This window comes from Sus scrofa, chromosome 5 (assembly GCF_000003025.6).
Source record: "Sus scrofa isolate TJ Tabasco breed Duroc chromosome 5, Sscrofa11.1, whole genome shotgun sequence".
In the NCBI taxonomy this organism is placed as follows: Eukaryota; Metazoa; Chordata; class Mammalia; order Artiodactyla; family Suidae; genus Sus; species Sus scrofa.
In genome coordinates this window covers 65,777,260-65,788,704 of record NC_010447.5, presented here as the reverse complement: position 1 = coordinate 65,788,704, position 11,445 = coordinate 65,777,260, and the positions used below count along the sequence as shown (strand labels likewise).

General features: G+C 42.9%; 1 protein-coding gene across 1 annotated transcript in view; it reads left to right on the top strand.

The window, feature by feature from the left end:
• Window positions 2–11,445, top strand: part of NDUFA9 (NADH:ubiquinone oxidoreductase subunit A9) — a 28,626-nt gene continuing 17,182 nt past the window's right edge. The window contains exons 1-4 of the mRNA XM_003126560.5: window positions 2–137; window positions 6,078–6,248; window positions 6,573–6,670; window positions 11,250–11,341. Coding sequence (XP_003126608.2) covers window positions 89–137; window positions 6,078–6,248; window positions 6,573–6,670; window positions 11,250–11,341 — 410 coding nt within the window. The 5' untranslated portion in view covers window positions 2–88. The remainder of the gene's footprint in view (window positions 138–6,077; window positions 6,249–6,572; window positions 6,671–11,249; window positions 11,342–11,445) is intronic.

Genomic DNA, 11,445 nt, shown 5'->3' with positions numbered 1-11,445 from the left:
CCTGCGCAGACGGCCGAGAAAAATGACTTTTGACTCAGCTTAGTATCCGTAGTCGGCTGAGAGCCGGCGGGGTGGATTGTGGGAGAAGATGGCGGCGGCCGTTCACCCCCGGGTTGTCCGGGCCGTGCCAATGTCACGTAAGTGTCACAGGGAACAGCGGCCCGCATAGGCATTCCGAGGGGCAGATCTAAAGTTTTAGGAGCGGCGCCTTGCTGCAGCGGTCGCGCTGACTCTCTGGGCACCCTGGCTTTTCTAGATCCGGAGCTACCTCTGTCCAGTTTCTCCTTTCCTCTCCTCTCTCCCTGGTTCACATATTAAATTGTGCCCTTGGGAAGGCTCTTCGCTGAGAGAACGTGAAGAACGCGAAAGGAAGGAGAACAAGTGGGGGTCTTGTGTAAAAGATCGAGAGACTCAGATTTTTGATAGGGTTGTAAGGGCTTGGGGCAATAAGTATTGGGGGCGCGGGGAAGGAACCTGAAAAGGACGGGAAAAGGGATAGTGGAGAAAAGGTTCTTCATGGATTGACTTTATGATCTTGTGCAATCCCCTCTTTGGTCTCAACTTCAGATTCTGCGTATCACCCTAAAGATGATAACACCATAAAGTCGGGGATTTCTGAGGAGATTCAATGAAGTAGTATTTATAAAAGCACTTTTCTAATTCAAAAGCATCTCTACAGATGTACAGAGTGCTTTGTGGAGGCGTTGGGGCCTGGGGGTGTAAGAGATGCACGGAAAGAGAAAAACCAGGAGATTGGTGGGAAAGAAACAGAAAAAGAATATAAAGGAATATTTTAGGATTTGTCTAAGTGTAGTTTATTTTTCCTAATATTCTGATTTAATCTGCTATGGTTCTCAAATTGAAAACAGTTAATCCTTACATTCTTTAAGAGAGGCTATAAAAAGTAGTTCCCCTTGTGGCTAAACTTAGGGAACTCGACTAGTATCCATGAGGAAGTGGGTTCGATCCCTGTCCCTGATCAGTGGGTTATGAGTTAAGGATCCAACACTGCTGTGAGCTGTGGTGTAGGTTGCAGACTTGGTTTGGATCCCGCAGTTGCTGTGGCGGTGGTATAGGCTGGCAGCTGCAGCTAGCCAGGAAATGTCCATATGCTGTGAAATTTCCATATGCTACAGTTGTGGCCCTAAAAAGGAGGAAAAGAGAGAGAGAGGCTATAAACGCAAAGAAATTGGAAATGCAGTTAGACTTCATCATCCTTCTTTCACCCTCCTTCACAAACATGCCCCCCCACCTCCAAAAATTGCATTTTTCTGTGGTGTATTTTATTTATTATAGAGTATCATTTGCTTTCAAAATCAGGTGCATGTCAGAATCATTCTCAAAGCTTTGTAACAAATATAAATGGGGGCTCATTGAGGAGCTATAGAATCAGAATTTTTGAGGCTGACTTCCTGCACCTTAAATTTTAAAAAGCTCCACAGGTAGTTCTAATGTTCAGGCTGAGGTGAAAGGGATATCTGGAGAATTCTGTGCTGTTTTCCATCTTGGGCAGAGCTCCTCTGTGCACCTGGGAAGGTGATTGGTGCACATCCTTTATAAGGGACGGTTTTGTAGTCCTGACTTCTTTGCAAAGACATTTGCTGGTTCTTGTTAAACTCTTGCATTGACATCACATAATGTAGGTTGTGAATGGTGCTAACTGCTATTTATCGAAGACCTACATCTGCTAATCACAGTTCTAGATGTTTTCATAAGTTTTTTTTTTTTTTTTTTTTTTTTTAATGGATACTGTAGCTTGTGCTCTTTACTCCTCTGCTTTATTGTCTCTGGTAAAGTAAACTTTGGAGTAAACTCTGAAGAGGCAAGTCTTGTGTGTAACATAATCAGAACACTACAGAACAGAACTGTGTGAAACATATGTAGTGAAATGTGGAGAGACTATCAATTACCATAGGAAATCGGAAAAGGGAAAGTTAGATCCTTTCAAGTACAGAGGGACAATCAGAAGACCTGTGGAGAATTGCAGCAGTTCCACTGATTTTTTTTAGCGTTGCTATCTTCTGGAAAGTCCTAGAGGCTGAACGTTTTCCTGGCACTTGGGGATGAGAATGGAGGCAGGAAGTACGTAGGAGGCAGCGATATGGCTGCCTAAAGGTCTGGAATAGTAGGAAAGGAGGTTGAATATGTTAAATGAGATCAAATAATGGAGGCGTTTGAAAACCACTCAGAGTTTAGACCAGTGGTCTTCCAAGTGGGATTTGCAAGAGGAACTGACCGTATATAAAAATACAATAAATATCAGGAGTTCCCATCGTGGCTCAGTGGTTAACGAATCTGACTAGGAATCATGAGGTTTGGGATTTGATCCCTGGCCTTGTCCAGTGGGTTAAGGATCCAACGTTGCCGTGAGCTGTGGTATAGGTTGCAGACGAGGCTCGCATCCCGCATTGCTCTGGCATAGGCCGGCAGCTACAGCTCTGATTAGATCCCTAGCCTGGGAACCTCCATATGCCGAGCTTGTGGCCCTAGAGAAAGGCAAAAAGACCAAAAAAAAAAAAAAAAAAAAAAAAAAAAAAAATGCAATACCAGAACTTAAAGAGGGGAAAAAAAAGAGTTTTCTTTAACGGTAATAGTAGCTAACACATCATTCAAACTATATACCAAACACTGTTCTAAGTGCTTTAATGTGTGTTGCATAATGTGTATAACGTATTGGTACTACATACAACATGTGTGATATACACATAAATACTTTATTTTTTATTATTATTATTTTTTTATGGCCGCTCTTGGGACATGTGGAGGTTTCCAGGCTAGGGGTTGAGTCAGAGCTACAGCTGCCAGCCTACGCCAGAGCCACAGCAACGCCAGATCCAAGCCACATCTGTGAGCTACACCACAGCTCACGGCCATGCCAGATCCTTAACCCACTGAGCAAGGCCAGGGATCAAACCTGCATCTTCATCAATGCTAGTCAGGTTTGTTTCCACTGAGCCTCAACAGGAACTCCACATAAATACTTAAAAGCAGTGTGCAAGCAAATATATTTGGAGACTACTGGTTTAGATATTATAGTAGGAAACCAAAGTAGGTTTTTGAGCAGAGAAATAAAATGAATAAAGAATATTTCTAATGGTGTTCATAATAAAGGGAAGAAAATGGAGAGGCTGGAGCCAAAGAAGGTAGTTAACATATTTATTGAGGACCTACAATGTGCAGGGCACCATGACATACTTACCCCTTTATTATTATTATTATTGTTATTGTTATTATTTGCTTTTTAGGGCTGCATCTGTGGCATATGGAAGTTCCCAGGCTAGGGATCGAATCAGAGCTACAGCTGCTGGCCTGTGCCAGAGCCACAGCAATGCAGGATCTGAGCCACATCTGCAGCCTACACCACAGCTCATGGCAAGGCCAGGGATTAAACCCACATCCTCATGGATACTAGTCGAATTCATTTCCACTGAGCCACAACGGGAACTTCCCCATTTATCATTAATTTTCATATCAGCCCCTAAAATGTAAGCTCCATGAGGCCAGGGACTCTGTCTTTTGTACTGTGCCAGTCACAATTTCTAGAATAGTGATTGAAAAAAACAAATAACCACATGAGATTAGTGTGCCATTACCTACCTTCTGAGGAATTTCAGGTTATAACAAATGAAAGCAGCTGTTACTCACAGAGTGCTAAATGCATACGGGGTGACATGCTAAATGCTTCCCACACATTTCCTCTAACCCTGGTATTAGTCCTTAAAGGTGTTCTTACTTTGACTCCAGTAATTCTTCTCATTTTATTTGCTTTGTCCTTTATCCTATGCCCTGACTTCCTTACTCATCTTTCTCATCTTTCCCTTTCATACATTCTCAACTCCCCAGCCCTTATCCCTTTGTCATAAGAAAAAAATCAATGCTGAATAAACCAAGCTTTGCACATATTTCCTGCCTGCCCCTGCACAGTGGAGAGCCAAACTGAGGAATTCTCCACACCAACTGACTGTCCTTATTTTAAATTCATGAATACAAGTCTCAAGCAGATTTTCAGCACATTTTTCTAGGAAATCTGCTTTCTCTTTCTCTGATTATTCAGCATTACCAGTCTCCTAAAACGTCTAACATGTGCTTCTGTCTCATTCTTACCTTGAACTCAAAGGAATCAGATGGGAACAGTCTTTTTCCCACAGTAAAAATCTAATAGCTGAGCTGGGATAATTCTCTGCTTTCTTTCCTTTTACAGTGGCTGAGCTTCTGGTCTGACCTAAGGCCAGTTCCCTCACTTGGTCCTTGATGCCATCCTCCCTAACCACTTCCTTCCCTTTCCTGAGTCAGTAACATTTCTCTCTACTGGGTTGTTTCCATCAGCATATCATATGATATAGCATCATGTATATGTATATGTGTGTGTGTGTGTGTGTGTGTGTGTGTGTAAATAAAGCCCTTTCTTGTGTTCCTGTTCCTCTAGGTCCTTTTTTCTTTGTCCTTTTACATCATATCCCCTGAGAATTTTCGATACTCCCCGTAGGACCTCCCTGCCTCACTCCAGTAAAATTGCTCTTGTTCAGGCCATTTACAGCCAGCATCTTCTAAATCCTGGGGTCCTCTGTCCTCCACTTCCCTTTTCAGCAGCATTTGATGGAGTTCACTATTTTCTCCATCTGTCACTTTCTTCATTTGGCTCCAGTTTTTGTCCCTTCATTTGTTTTTTTCTCTCACTTCACTGGGTCACGTTTCAGTCACCTTTACTGGCTCTTGGGGTTAGTCACATAACCTCTCTAAGCCTTGGTTTCCTCATCTGTAAAGTGGCAATAAAGGTAGCATTACAGAAAATAATACCTACCAGGCACAAAGAATGATGCCAGGTGCCTTTGTAAGTTTAGATGTTTATTTATACAGTATTCTTGTTATTATGTGTCTGGTCTCTGATGTTTGTTTTTAATCTCTGTGGCTTTAGTAACTATTGGGTAAGCTAGGCTTTTTCTCCAATTCCATACTTTTGGATAGAGAAAATCAGTAGTTTCTAGGCAGACTGCCACTGTAAAATCTTCCTTAGAAGACAGACACAGATTTACTTTCTTAGTTACTTACTTATCTACTTACCTACTTTTGATGATTTTCAGTAGTTTTGTATTATGTCTCAAATGCACTCTTTAAAAAAAAAATTTCTTACCTTTGCCTCCAACCCATCAACTCTCTTTTTCATTCATCATCAGTTTCAGAGTCTGTTCCATGTAAGTCTTTTGCTGTTCCCTGCACTGGTCTTATTTATTCCCACCCCTGCATTTTTTGGTGTATTGCATGTTTCATGTGGAAATCAATCTTTTCTGCTATATTTCAAACCTTTCTCAAGCACTTTATTTAAGGATCCTTCCCTGGAGTTTTCTTGTGGCATGGGTTAAAGATCCAGTATTGTCACTGTGGCAGCTTGGGCCCTGGCCTGGAAATTTCCATGTGCCAGTGGCACAGCCAAAAAAAAAAAAGAAGAATCCTTCCTCAGAATTCTTCTTTGTGCTCCTTTACTTTGCATTCTCTCTGTTCCTTTCATATAGAGGTTTATACTCTTGTAATTTGCAACTGTTGATTATTTTTCTTAACCATGATTTATCTTTCTGGGTAAATTATATTCTATAGGGAGAGGAGTTTACTTTCTAATTTTTATACATTTCTTTATGTCCAATGGATTCTTTTTGTAGTAATTGGCATTTATTATTGCTTTTGGCACTAAAAGTATAACTTTTTCTTTTTTTGCTTTTTTTCGGGCCCCACTTTGGCACATGGAAGTTCCCAGGCTAGGGGTCTAATCGAAGCTACAGCTGCCAGCCTACGCCACAGCCATGTGGGATCTGAGCCACCTCTGTGACCCACACCACAGCTCACGGCAATGCCAGATCCCCAACCCACTAAGCGTGGTCAGGGATTGAACCTACATCCTCATGAACCCTAGTAGGGTTCACTAACCCTAAGCCTTGAAGGGAGCTCCCATTAAAGTATAACTTTTAATCTAAACTGTAACCTCAGTAAATGAAAATATGGATGGCAGAATAAATACTGGCATTTCTAGGAGAAGAAGCTATTTGTATTCATGGTCCTTTTATGTATGTGGGGCTGTCTTTCAGGTTCTTGTCTTGCTGCAGTAGCCACATCAGTGTCTTATGGCCCTCCCCAGCGCCAGCTTCATCACGCGCTCATCCCTCATGGGAAAGGTGGGCGTTCCTCAGTCAGTGGGATTGTGGCCACTGTGTTTGGAGCAACAGGATTCCTGGGCCGCTATGTTGTCAACCACCTTGGTAAGTAAAGTTCCTTGAGTTCAACATATTCCAGCAGAAGCCGTGAGCTCAGTGCTTTTCAATGTAATAGTGTTGCGAATTACTTCTGTCTTGGATTTATGTAATTTTAGTCTTCCCTACATTATGAGAATGCCCATGCTTCCTATATAGGATATTAATACAGGAATAGGGGACTCTGAAAATCCATGACATCTCTGGCATGGCAAAATATGTTTTTTTTGACCATAGTATTGATTCAAATATCATACTAAATTAGGTATTTACAGAATCACTGTTGTATAACATAACCTTGTTATGTCAGCGTTTGATCCGTTCTTTTTTTAGGTCGCATGGGGTCACAGGTGATCGTACCCTACCGGTGTGAGCCATATGATACCATGCATCTCCGGCCCATGGGTGACCTGGGCCAGATTATCTTTATGGTAAGAGCCTCTGATGCTTGGAGTTGACAAGTGTAAGTTACTAAGATCATTTTTAGGAGAGAGAGGCGGTATGAAAAAGCAGCAGTTTCATTCCAGAGTGGACCAAGGACATCCTGCATTCATAGGCTGCTCTAATAAACTCTAGTCCAACAAACCGTTTCTGTAAAAGGCCTGATAGGAAATATTTTAGGGGGATGTAAGGATCCAGCATTATTACTGCAGCAGCTCAAGTCACTGCTGTGGTGCAGGTTTGATGCCTGGCCCAGGAACTTCCATATGCCACAGGTACAGCCAAAAAAAAAAAGAATGGAACGATTTTAGGCTTTGCAGATCATAGGCTCTTTGTCGTGATTACACAGCTGTGCCCTTAGAGCCTGAAAGCAGCCTTGGATAATATATAAACAAGTGAGAGTGGCTGTGTTCCAATAAAACTTTATTTGCAAAGTTAGACTGCAGGCTGAATGTAGACTATGGCTCATAGTTTACCAATCCTTGCTCTAAATCTTGTGGCTCTTGAGCACTTGAAAGGTGGCTGGTCTGTTTGAGGTGTGCTATAAGTGTGAAATATATACCAGATTTCAAAGACTCAGTTCAAAGAAGATAATCTTTAATATATTGTTAATAATTTTTAACGTTTTTGACATGTTGAAATAGTGTTTTGGAAATATTGCGCTAAATACAGTGCATTATTAAAATGAATTTCACCTGTTTCTTTTATTCTTTTAAATGTGGCTAAGAGAACATTCAAAATTGCCTGTGTGCCTCATGTTGTATTTCTCTTGGACATTGCTGCTGTAGACAGAGACCGTCACAAATAGGACAGCTTATAACTTGGTTGGCTTGGCATAGACCCGACTTAGAATCGTTCTTCCTGAGCATTCAGTGTTGTTACTTCATCTGCAGGTTCTTCCTTTAGGCCAGTGGTTGTCAGTGGGGTGAGGCGGAGGGGGTGGCGGGGAGAGCCTCCAAGGGAGTGGTAAAAAATGTGTGGGCCCTTTTGGTTGTCATGGGGACCGGAGTCCATACTAGTTTATTAGGTAGGAGTCAGGGATGCTAAGAGTTCTACAGTGTTGGGGACGGTCCTTTTCCACAAAGAACTGTGCTGCCCCATTGCCTGCAGTTTCCTACAGAAAAACACTTGGGCCAGCTCTTCTTGTAGCTAACTTTTCTTACTTTCATCATCCTGCATGGGCCTGACCTCTTCCATGGACACACTTTCTTTTTTCAAAAAATGTTTGTGGGAGTTCCCATCGTGGCGCAGCAGAAATGAATCCGACTAGGAACCATGAGGCTGTGGGTTTGATCCCTGGCCTCACTCAGTGGGTTAACAATTTGGCATTGCCATGAGCTGTGGTATGGGCCTCAGACACAGCTAGGATCTGGAGTTGCTATGGCTGTGGCGTAGGCTATCAGCTATAGCTCTGATCGACCCCTAGCCTGGGAACTTCCATATGCCACGGGTATGGCCCTAAAAAAAAAAAAAAAAGTTTATGAAACATCCTTAGTATCTCTGTTATATTCACATGGGTTATTTGTGATCTCTTTACATTTTGACTTATTTTTAAATGGCGTTTTCATTTTCTTCTTTACTAAAATTTCACAAGCTAAGTATAATATTTATATTGGAAATTTCTTGTTTTTAAAAGTGATTAAAATAAATTTTCCTGAATTTATTCTCAAATAATTGGCTTGGTATTACAGTTAGAGGACCTTAACTTTTTCCTAGTTGTTTGTGACTGAAGGTTATCAGTCACCTTATCAGTCCTTGAAATTCAAGTATTTCTCAAGTGATGGGTGAAAACTTCTACGACTTGCAAATGTGGAGTCACTGGAATTAAGCCCTATGATGTGCATTTCCTGCTTCTGCAGGTGTTTACTGAGTGTCTGCTATGTGCCTGGCATCGAGCTAAGTTCTGAGCATGTCTTGAGGAACAAGACCACAGGGAGCTCACAGTTTTAATAGGGCCTTCAGACACTCAATGCATAACTTTGAAAATGGTCATGCTTCTGAAAAGGGGAAGCACAGAGAAGGTCTAATGGGGGAGGGCTGGCCTCACTATATTATTGCTGTTTATTTTTGAGAAGGATGGGCCACACTGGATTAGGAGCTGATTTCCCCACTTTAGTCTCTGTTTGGAACTGCTGTCTGGCTGCTTAGTTTACCAGCCTGCTTGTGCCCCTGGGTCCTATTCCTGGGAATTTGGTTTCCTCCTCTCCAGGCATCACTTTTTTTTCTTTCTTCTTTTTAGGGTCACCCTGTGGCACATGGATGTTCCCAGGCTAGGTGCCAAATTGGAGCTGCAGCTGCAGCTGCCAGCCTATACCATAGCCACAGCAACGCCAGATCCAGACCACATCTGTGACCTGTGCTGCAGCTTGCGGCAACACTGGATACTTAACCCACTGAGCAAGGCCAGGGATCAAACCCGCATATTCATGGATACTAGTCAGGTTCTTAACCCACTGAGCAAGGCCAGGGATCAAACCCGCATATTCATGGATACTAGTCAGGTTCTTAACCCACTGAACCACAATGAGAACTCCCTCTGAAAAAGCCTTTGTAAGCTTTTTATATGTAGAGCTGTTGTAGATTTTCACCCAGTGCTCACAGCAACCCCTTGGGGTAGGTTGTATTCTCAGGTTTTACCTGGAGCTTGGAGGGAGTGTCTGTACACAGTCAGTCAGTGGCAAAGTGGAGGCTGCCTTCCTGTCTGACTCCACAGCTACGATTCTCTCCTGCCTCTCGTACTGTGCTCCGTGCCATCATTCATAACCAGTTCTGCCTGTCCAGGGTTTCCTCTTTTTTGGTTCTTGAATCTGATTCCCACAGTCTTTCCTTTTTTCAATTGCTCGGGTTTTTGTCTTGTTTTGTTTTGTTTGCTTTTTAGGGCCACACCCATGGTATATGGAGCTTCTCAGGCTAGGGGTCGAATTGGAACTATAGCTGCCGGCCTATACCACAGCCACAGCAACTGGGGGATCCAAGCCACATCTGCGACCTACACCTCAACTCACGGCAATGGCAGATCCTTAACCCACTGAGTGAGGCCAGGGATCGAACTCACAACCTCACGGTTACTAGTCAGATTCATTAACCACTGAGCCACGATGGGAACTCCTGCTCTGGTATTTTGATGTGCATGTGTGCTCCCTCCCTCCCTCTCTCTCTCTTCCCCCACTTCTTTCTCCTTTCCCTTCTCCCCTCCTTTCTCGCGCTCCCTCCCACCCCACTCACTTCTGTCCAGCTCACTTGCAGATGCACACTAAGAAATTCATACTATTTATTATCTTCCTTTGAAATTCATTAAACATTCATTTTCATTTTAACACAGAAAATGCTCTACCTTTGGGCCTGGGGTTTTTGGCCCTGGTCGCTATTTTGGAAAAGAATCTGACCAAAGTCCTAAATGACAGCTCAGAAGTGTAGTTCTCCACTGAAACACTGGCTTACTCTGAACCTGCAGGTCACTTCTCCTTGAGTGTTGTTTTCATATCTTTAAGGTAGAAGTTACTAGATCTGGGATCATAAAGAGTAAAGAGTTAAAAAGAAAAAGGAAAATGATTGTAAATGTTTCCAGTTTAATATTAGCCCTTAAGAGACACTCCTCCTTATCTTTAGTTTAACTGGTTGCTGCTAAAAAGGGAACATCAGAAGTTTCCTGGTGGCTTAGCGGGCATCATCACTGCTGTGGCTTGGGTCTCTGCTGTGGCACAAGTTTCAATCCATGGGTGCGGCCAAAAAAAAGAAAGAAAAGGAATGTCAGTTCACCTCCTGAATGATCCTTGGTTCTTTAGCTGTATTTCATTCAGGAAGGGAGACTTGATCATTAGATTTCTTTTCTTTTTTCTTTCTTTCTTTCTTTCTTTCTTTCTTTCTTTCTTTCTTTCTTTCTTTCTTTCTTTCTTTCTTTCCTTCCTTCCTTCCTTCCTTCCTTCCTTCCTTCCTTCCTTCCTTCCTTCCTTCCTTCCTTCCTTCTTTCCTTCCTTCCTTCCTTCCTTCCTTCCTTCTTTCTTTCCTTTCTCTCCTTTTTTTTAGGGCCACACTTGGTGGCATATGGAGCTTCCCAGGCTAGGGGTCCATTGGCCTACGCCACACCACAGCAATGCCAGATCTGAGCTGAGTCTGCAACCAATACCACAGCTTATGGCAACACCGGATCCTTAACCCACTGAGCAAGGCTAGGGATCGAACCACGTCCTCATGGATACTAATCAGATTCGTTTCTGATGAGCCACAGTGGGAACTCTGATTATCAGATTTCTTTATAAACTTGTGGGGACACTTGAGAGGACAAAAATTGCTAAAATTTATAGTGTCTTTTCTAGTTCTGTCATCTGATAACCTGAATGAAACATGCTTTGGCCTCTTCTGCTACCTTCAGAAGATCCAGAGACTCGGCAGGGAGGTTGAGACCCCAGAATCATTTCTGTTGTGGTCCCTGGAGTTGGTATAAAATGGCACCATCTTGTGCCGACAGCAGATGGCCCGTTTCAAATCTGGTCAGTGGGGGGCAGTAGAAGTATCTCGTGCCAGGGTGTCTTCCTGACGTTTTCACGTGACCAGCTACTGCTGTTATAGGAATGGAACGGGAAAGACAAGGACTCTATCCGGAAGGTGGTGGAACACAGCAATGTGGTCATCAACCTTGTTGGGCGAGAATGGGAGACCAAGTAAGTCTTTGGCCCTCGTTTCTTCTTTGCAGAGCTATCTTAGAGGTCAGTGGATGTTTATTGGGCACCTGATATGCCAGGGATTGTGACTGTGTCATTTTCAA